General features: G+C 38.0%; 1 protein-coding gene across 2 annotated transcripts in view; it reads left to right on the plus strand.

The window, feature by feature from the left end:
* Positions 1-9,215, plus strand: part of GCSAML (germinal center associated signaling and motility like) — a 64,697-nt gene extending 55,482 nt beyond the window's left edge. For both annotated transcript variants that reach the window (XM_010387348.2, XM_010387344.2), the window contains exon 5: positions 7,777-9,215. In XM_010387348.2, coding sequence (XP_010385650.1) covers positions 7,777-8,016 — 240 coding nt within the window. In that variant the 3' untranslated portion in view covers positions 8,017-9,215. The remainder of the gene's footprint in view (positions 1-7,776) is intronic.
* The last annotated feature ends 499 nt before the right edge of the window (positions 9,216-9,714 follow it).

The raw sequence follows: 9,714 nt of genomic DNA on the forward strand, positions 1-9,714 counted from the left end.
ATTTATAATCCTTTGGGTATATACCCAGTAATGGGATTGCTGGGTCATATAGTATTTCTGGTTCTAGATCCTTGAAGAATTGCCACGTTGTCTTCCACAATGGTTGAACTAATTTACACTCTCACCAACAGTGTAAAAGAGTTCCTATTTCTCTGCATCCTTGCCAGCATTTGTTGTTTCCAGACTTTTTAATGACTGACATTCTAACTGGTGTGAGATGGTATCTCATTGTGGTTTTGATTTGCATTTCTCTAATGACCAGTGATGATGAGCTTTTTTTCATGTTTGTTGGCCGCATAAATGTCTTCTTTTGAGAAGTATCTGTTCATATCCTTCACCCACTTTTTGGTGGATTTGTTTGTCTTTTTCTTGTAAATTTGTTTATGTTCCTTATAGATTCTGGATATTAGACCTTTGTCAGATGAATAGATTGCAAAATTTTTCTCCCATTCTGTAGGTTGCCTGTTCATTCTGATGATAGTTTTTGTTTTGTTTTGTTTTTTTCTGAGCAGAAGTTCTTTAGTTTAATTAGATCCCATTTGTCAGTTTTGACTTTTGTTGCAATTGCTTTTGGCGTTTTAGTCATAAAATCTTTGCCCATGCCTATGTCCTGAATGGTATTACGTAGGATTTCTTCTAGGGTTTTTATGGTTTTAAGTTTTATATTTAAGTCTTTAATCCATCTTGAGTTAATTTTTGTATAAGGTGTAAGAAAGGGATCCAGTTTCTGTTTTCTGCATATGGCTAGCCAGTTTCTCCAGCACCATTTTTTAAATATGGAATTCTCTCCCTATTGCTTGTTTTTGTCAGGTTTGTCAAAGATCAGAGGGGTGTAGATGTGTGGTGTTTTTTGTGAGGCCTCTGTTCTGTTCCATTGGTCTATATTGGCATATATATCTGCTTTGGTACTAATACCATGCTGTTTTGGTTACTGTAGCTTTATATTATAGTTGGTAGTCAGGTAGCAGGAAGTCTCCAGCTTTGTTCTTTTATTATTATTATTATTATTATTATTTTGCTGGGTTTTGTTATATTTCTTTTTTATTATTATTATACTTTAAGTTCTGGGATACAGTGTGCAGAACATGCAGGTTTGTTACACAGGTATACATATGCTGTGGTGGTTTGCTGCACCCATTAACCTATCATCTCCATTAGGTATTTCTCCTAATGCTATCCCTCCCCTTTACCCCCACCCCACAACAGGCCCTGATGTGTGATGTTCCACTCCCTGTGCCCATATGTTCTCATTGTTCAACTCCCACTTATGAGTGGAAACATGCAGTGTTTGGTTTTCTCTTCCTTTGTTAGTTTGCTGAGAATGATGGTTTCCAGCTTCATCCATGTCCCCCCAAAGACCATAAACTTATTCTTTTTTATGGCTACATAGTATTCCATGGTGTGTTTGTGATACATTTTCTTTATCCAGTCTAACATTGATGGGCAGTTGAGTTGGTTCCAAGTCTTTGCTCTTGTGAATACGGCTGCAATAAAAATACATGTGCATGTGTCTTTATAGTAGAATGATTTATAATCCTTTGGGTATATACCCAGTAATGGGATTGCTAGGTCAAGTGGTATTTCTAGTTCTAGATCCTTAAGGAATTGCCACACTGTCTTCTACAGTTTACACTCCCACCAACAGTGTTAAAACATTCCTATTTCTCCACATCCTTTCCAGCATCTGTTGTTTCCTGATTTTTAATGATCACCATTCTAACTGGCATGAGATGGTATCTCATTGTGGTTTTGATTTGCATTTCTCTAATGACTGGTGATAATTAGCTTTTTTTCATATGTTTCTTTGGCTGTATAAATGTCTTCTTTTGAGAATTGTCTGTTCATATCCTTCACCTACTTTTTGATGGTGTTGTTTTTTTCTTGTGAATTTGTTTAAGTTCTTTGTAGATTCTGGATATTAGCACTTTGTCGGACAGATAGATTGCAAACATTTTCTGCTATTCTGTAGATTGCCTGTTCACTCTGATGATAGTTTATTTTGCCATGCAGAAGCCCTTTAGTTTAATTTGATCCCATTTGTCAATTTTGGCTTTTGTTGCAATTGCTTTTGGTGTTTTAGTCATGAAGTCTTTGCCCATGCCTATGTCCTGAATGGTACTGCCGAAGTTTTCTTCTAGGATTTTTATAGTTTTAGGTCTTATGTTTAAATCTTTAATCCAACTTGAGTTAATTTTTGTATAAGGTGTAAGGAAGGGGTCCAGTTTCAGTTTTCTGCATATGGCTAGCCAGTTTTCCTAACACCATTTATTAAATAGTGAATCATTTTCCCATTGCTTGTTTTTGTCAGGTTTGTCAAAGATCAGATGGTTGTAGCTGTGTGGTGTTATTTCTGAGGCCTCTGTTCTGTTCCATTGGTCTATATATCTGTTTTGGTAGTAGTACCATGCTGTTTTGGTTACTGTAGCCTTGTAGTATAGTTTGAAGCCGGGTAGCATGATGCTTCCAGCTTTGTTCTTTTTGCTTAGGATTGTCTTGGCTATATGTGCACTTTTTTGGTTCCTTATGAAATTTAAAGAAGCTTTTTTCTAATTATGTGAAGAAAGTCAATGGTAGCTTGATGGGAATAGCATTGAATCTATAAATTACTTTGGGCAGTATGGCCGTTTTAACAATATTGATTCTTCCTATCCATGAGCATGGAATGTTTTTCCATTTGTTAGTGTCCTCTCTTATTTCCTTGAGCAGTGGTTTTTAGTTCTCCTTGAAGACGTCCTTCACGTCCCTTGTAAGTTGTATTCCTAGGTATTTTATTCTTTTTGTAGCAATTGTGAATGAGAGTCCACTCTTGATTTGGCTCTCTGTTTGTCTATTATTGGTGTAGAGGAATGCTTGTGAATTTTGCACATTGATTTTGTATTCTGAGACTTTGCTGAAGTTGCTTATCAGCTTAAGGAGTTTTTGGACTGAGACTATGGCATTTTCTAAATATACAATCATGTCATCTGCAAACAGAGACAAATTGACTTTTTCTCTTCCTATTTGAATATGCTTTATTTCTTTCTCTTGTCTGATTGCCCTGGTCAGAACTCCCAATACTATGTTGAATAGGAGTAGAGAGAGAGGGCATACTTTTCTTGTGCTGGTTTTCCAAGGGAATGCTTCCAACTTTTGCCCATTCAGTATGATGTTGACTGTGGGTATGCCATAAATAGCTCTTATTATTTTGAGATAGGTTTGGTCAGTACCTAGTTTACTGAGTGCTCTTAGCATCAAGGGGTGTTAAATTTTATCAAAGGTCTTTTCTGCATCTATTGAGATATTCATATGGTTTTTGTCATTGATTCTTTTTATGTAATGGATTACATTTGTTGATTTGTGTATGTTGAACCAGCCTTGCATCCTAGGGATGGAGCCGACTTGATCGTGGTGGATAAGCTTTTTAATGTGCTGCTGGATTTGGTTTTCCAGTATTTTATTGAGGATGTTCGCATTGATGTTCATCAGGGATATTGGCCTGAAATTTTCTATTTTTGTTTTGTCTCTGGCAAGTTTTCATATCAGGATGATGCTGGCCTCATAAAGTGAGTTAGGGAGGAGTCCCTATTTTTCTATTGTTTGGAATAATTTGGGAAGGAATGGTACCAGCTCCTCTTTGTACCTCTGGTAGAATTCAGCTGTGAATCTATCTAGTTCTGGGCTTTTTTGATTGGTAGGCTAATTAATTACTGCTTCAATTTCAGAACTTGTTATTGGTCCATTCAGGGATTCAACTTCTTCCTGATTTAGTCTTGGAAGGTGTATGTGTCCAGAGATTTATCCATTTCTTCTAGATTTTCTAGTTTGTTTGTGTAAAAGTGTTTATAGTATTCTCTAATGGTAGTTTGTATTTCTGTGGGATCAGTGGTAACCTCCCCTCTATTATTTTTTTAGGGTGTCTATTTGATTCTTCTGTCTTTCTTCATTATTATTCTGGCTAGTGGACTATCTATTTTGTTAATCTTTTCAAAAAACCAGCTCCTGGATTCATTGATGTTTTGAAGGGTTTTTCACATCTCTATCTCCTTCAGTTCTGTTCTGATCTTAGTTATTTCTTGTCTTCTGCTAGCTTTTGAATTTGTTTGCTGTTGCTTCTCTAGTTGTTTTAATTGTGATGTTAGGGTGTTGATTTTAGATTTGTCCTGCTTTCTCCTGTTTGCATTTAGTACTATAAATTTCCCTCTAAACACTGCTTTAGCTGTGTTGCAGAGATTCTGGTATGCTGTGTGTTTGTTCTCATTGGTTTCGAAGAACATCTTTATATCTGCCTTCATTTTGTTTACCATTATGTAATGGCCTTCTTTGTCTCTTTTGATCTTTGTTGGTTTAAAGTCTGTTTTATCAGATTGCAAACCCTGCTCTTTTTTGCTTCCCATTTGCTTGGTACATCTTCCTACATCCCTTTATTTTGAGTGTATGTGTGTCTCTGCACGTGAGATGGGTCTCCTGAATACAGCACACCAATGGATCTTGACTCTTTATCTAATTTGCCAGTCTGTGTCTTTTAAATGGGGCATTTAGCCCATTTACATTTACATTTAAGGTTAAGCCCATTTACATTTAACAAATATTATTATATGTGAATTTGATTTAAAGTTAATATTTGTTAAATGTAAACTTAAAGTTAACCTTTAAGGTTAATATTTGTTAAATGTAAATTTAATAAATTTACTTTTATTACAAATTAAATTTACATTTAATTTATATTATTTATATTAAATTACATTAATAAATTATATTTTTATTCATTTATTTTATTTACTACATTAATAAATTATAATTTATATAATTTATATTAATTTACATTAGTACATTTACATTTATTACAAATCAAATGTAAATTTAACAAATATTGTTATGTGTGAATTTGATCCTGTCATTATGATGCTAACTGGTTATTTTGCTCATTAGTTGAGTGGTTTCTTCATAGTGTCGATGGAGTTTACATTTTGGTTTGTTTTTGCAGTGGGTGGTATTGATTTTTCCTTTGTATATTTAGTGCTTCCTTCAGGAGTTCTTATAAGGCAGGCCTCGTGGTGACAAAATCCCTCAGTATTTCCTTCTCTGTAAAGGATTTTATTTCTCCTTCACTTATGAAGCTTAGTTTAGCTAGATATGAAATTCTGGGTTGAAAATTCTTGTCTTTAAGAATGTTGAATATTGGTCCCCACTCTCTTCTGGCTTGTAGGGTTTCTACAGAGAGATCTGCCATTAGTCTGATGGGCTTCCCTTTGAGGGTAACCCAACCTTTCTCTCTGGTTGTCCTTAACATTTTTTCCTTCATTTCAACCTTGGTGAATCTGACGATTATGTGTCTTGGGGTTGCTTTTCTCAAGGAGTATCTTTGTGATGTTCTCTGTATTTCCTGAATTAGGATGTTGGCCTGTCTTGCTAGGTTGGGGAAATTCTCCTGGATAATATCCTGAAGTGTGTTTTCCAACTTGGCTCCATTCTCCCCGTCACTTTCAGGTACACCAATCAAATGTAGGTTTGGTCTTTGTTCACATAGTCCCATATTTCTTGAGGGCTTTGTTTGTTCCTTTTCATTCTTTTTTCTTTAACCTTGTCTTCATGCTTTATTTCATTAAGTTGATCTTCTATGCCTGATATCTTTTTTTCTGCCTGATCAATTTGGCTATTGATACTTGTGTGTGCTTCACAAACTTCTCGTGCTGTGTTTTTCAGCTCCATTAGGTCATTTATGTTCTTCTCTAATCTGGTTATTCTAGTTAGCAATTCCCGTAACCTTTTTTCAAGGTTTTTGCTTCCTTGCATTGGGTTAGAACATGCTCCTTTAGATCAGAGGAGTTTATTACCCACCTTCTGAAGCCTACCTCTGTCAAGTTGACAAACTCATTTTCTGTCCAGTTTTGTTCCCTTGCTGGCAAGGAGTTGTGATCCTTCGGAGGAGAAGAGTCACTCTGGTATTTGGAATTTTCAGCCTTTTTGAGTTGCTTTTTCTTCATCTTTGTGGATTTATCTACCTTTGGTCTTTGCTTTTGGTGACCTTTGTATGGAATTTTTGCGTGGTTGTCCTTTTTGTTGATGTTGATGCTATTGCTTTCTGTTTGTTAATTTTCCTTCTAACAGTCAGGTCCCTATTCTGCAGGTCTGCTGGAGTTTGCTGGGGGTCCACTCCAGATTCTGTTTGGCTGTGTATCACCAGTGGAGACTGCAGAACAGCAAAGATTGCTGCCTGCTCCTTCCTCTGGAAGCTTTGTCCCAGTGGGGCACCTGCCAGATGCCAGCTGGAGCTCTACTGTATGAGGTGCCTATCGATCCCTGTTGGGAGGTGTTTCCTTGTCAGGAGGCATGGGGGTCAGGGACCCCCTTGAGGAGGCAGTCTGTCCCTTAGCAGTGCTTGAGCACTGTGCTGGGAGCTCTGCTACTCTCTTCAGAGTCGACAGGAAGGAATATTGAAGTCTGCTGAAGCTGTGCTCATAGCCTTCCCTTCTGTAAGCCCCTGACTGGGGCTGCTGCCTTTCTTTCACAGATGCCCTGCACAGAGAAGAGAAATATAGAGAGGCAGTCTGGCTACAGTGGCTTTGCAGTGTTGGGGTGGGCTCTGTCCAGCCCGAATTCCCCTGTGGTTTTGTTTACACTGTGAGGGGAAAACTGCCTACTCAAGCCTCAGTAATGGCGGACACCCCTCCCCGCACCAAGCTCAAATGTCCCAGGTCGACTTCGGACTGCTGTGCTGGCAGCAAGAATTTCAAGCCAGTGGCTCTTAGCTTGCTGGGCTCCATGGGGGTGGGACCCACTGAGCAAGACCACTTGGCTCCCTGGCTTCAGCCCCTTTTCCAGGGGAGTAAACCGTTCTTTCTCACTGCTGTTGCAGGCACCACTGGGGTACGAAAAAATCTCCTGCAACTAGCTCGGTGTCTGCTCAAATGGCCAGTCAGTTTTGTGCTTGAAACCCAGTTTTATGCTTGAAACCCAGGGTCCATGTCGTGTAGGCACCCAAAGGAATCTCCTGGTCTGTGGGTTGCGAAGACCATGGGAAAATCGTAGTATCTGGGCTGGATAGCACTGTCCCTCAAGGTATGGTTCCTCGTGACTTCTCTTGGCTAGAGGAGGGAGTTCCCTGATCCCTTGCACTTCCTGTGTGAGGTGACACCCCATCCTGCTTCTGCTCACCCTCTGTGGGCTATACCCACTGTCTAAACAGTCTCACTGAGATGAACTGGGTACTTCAGTTGGAAATGCAGAAATCACCCACCTTCCGTATTGGTCTTGCTGGGAGCTGCAGACCAGAGCTATTTCTATGCAGCTTTGTTCTTTTAGCTTAGGATTGTCTTGGCTAAACAGGCTCTTTTTTGGTTCCATATGGAATTTAAAGTAGTTTTTTCTAGTTCTGTGAAGAAAATCAATGGGAGCTTGATGGAAGTAGCATTGAATCTGTAAATTACTTTGGGCAATATTTCCATTTTTATGATATTGATTCTTCCTATCCTTGAACATGGAATATTTTTCCATTTGTTTGTTTCCTCTGTTATTTCCTTGAGCAGTGGTTTTTAGTTCTCCTTGAAGAGGTCTTTCACTTCCCTTGTAAGTTGCATTCCTGGCTATTTTATTCTTTTTGTAGCAATTGTAAATGGGAGTTCACTCATGATTTGGCTCTCTGCTTATCTATTATTGGTGTATAGGAATGCTTGGGTTTTGGATACCTTAGGTGTAAGAGCACCATTGGGTATATAAAGAAGATGGGAAGGTAGTACACTGAGTTCAATTTATGAATGACCCTGGGTCCTTGATTTCTTTTCTCTTTGTGCTTGGCAGGAAAATGAGAATGGCAGTGGTTCTGAAGAAGTGTGCTACACTGTCATTAATCACATCCCCCATCGGAGATCTTCCCTGAGCTCCAATGATGATGGCTATGAGAACATTGACTCCCTCACAAGGAAAGTGAAAGAATTTAGAGAAAGGTCAGAGACAGAATATGCCCTTCTTAGGACTTCTGTTAGTAGGCCTTATTCCTGCACCCATGAGCATGATTACGAAGTTGTGCTTCCACACTGAAACCCTCAAGCCGCTTTATCACCTTGCAGCAATGAAGATGATGCAGAACAGCAGACTCTGGAGAAGTTCTTCACCCTGAGCAGTGCATGAAACATGCCTTTCTGGCTAAAGTGTAGAAATATTATCTTATTATATATCCTTAGGCAACTCTGAAATGTGGCATCTCTGTGGTTTAGGTGGAATCATAGAAATTGAAACAATGATCTAAAATATTCTGTGTTTTTGCTTGTAAAGTTTGAGGACATGGAGGTGATAAAAAAAACTTTCTTAGGACAATAATGTAAAATGAAAATAAATTCCTAATCCCCCTGACTAACTGAATGGACCCCCTTCTGGGCCAAGGAGACCTCAGATGATCTTGAAAGACTGAATTCTGGCCATGATAGGAAGAGAGGTGAGACACACCTTGTTATACCCCTTCCCTTTTGGAGTTTAGGCACAAGTGACCAGGATGAGTCATAAGACTGATGAAACAGACTGTGGCAATAAGAGTCCCAGTTCCAACCTGACTCTGGTGTAGATCACACGCTGTCTGAGGGATTCCATCTATGAGACTTTGTCTACGTAACAAAGACCTTGGTTTCCACAACCCCTTTATTTTAGCTAAAGCATTCTTTTCTACTGACTTCTTAAGTCTTTAGACAAAGCTTAACTCTTTCAACCAATTGCCAATCAGAAAATATTTGAATCTACCTATGACCTGTAAGCTCTCTCCTGCTTCAAGGTCTTGCCTCTTTAAGCTGAACCAATGTGCACTTTCCATGTATTGATTTATGTCTTTGCTTGTAACTCCTGTCTCCCTAAAATGTATAAAACTCAACGGTGACCTGACCACCTCAGGCACACTTTCTCAGGACCTCCTGAGAGTGTACCCCAGGCCATGGTAACTCATATTGGCTCAGAATCAACCTCTTTAAATATACCCAATACATCTCCACAAATAAATGTCCAAGAATCTTCAGTTCCAACCCTGCTCACCAAAGTTCAAATGCCAACATCTCCCCATCCAATTACCTATTTCATTTTTGAGGTGTAATCTACTCAATAAACTGTATAAGACCAGTGAGCAGACCCTTTGCTAACCTGATATTTACTTCAATTTTTCTTTTTCTATGTACTGGAGATTTTTGCTTATAAACTTACAGTAATAGTTCAAAAATTAATAGTTTTTGACATTGGCTTTTCTGAGAAGAAAATTGAAAGTGTCACAAAATAAAAAAAAAAAGATGAAATGAATCATATATAATTGTCCATTTTTTCAATTTTCTAGCCAATAGAGAATTGAAGGATTCTGTTTAAAGATTAGTAAAAATTGAAAATAAACTTGTGCTTATACTTTGTATGCAACACACTAGTTAATTTAACCTGTGACTAGTTATCTCTACTGAAGGTGGATGTATAGTTTCTGGTTTTAAAATTCAAGCAAACTGGAAAATAATCCATCTAATTATACTTTCTTTCCCAAGAAATTTTTAAAAGATATGCCAGCTTCCTAATTTGGAGACAAAAGCCTTAATTGACAATGCATTTATGATATATATTTTTTGTATAGTTACAGTATACAAGTTGAATATCCCTTAGATAGATGCTTGAGAGCAGAAGTGTTTTGGATTTAAGATTTATTTTTGGATTTTGGAATATTTCCATACACATAATGAGGGAGTTGGAAGATGGGATTCAAGTCTAATCATAAAATTC

Source organism: Rhinopithecus roxellana, chromosome 8 (genome assembly GCF_007565055.1).
Source record: "Rhinopithecus roxellana isolate Shanxi Qingling chromosome 8, ASM756505v1, whole genome shotgun sequence".
Taxonomy (NCBI): domain Eukaryota; kingdom Metazoa; phylum Chordata; class Mammalia; order Primates; family Cercopithecidae; genus Rhinopithecus; species Rhinopithecus roxellana.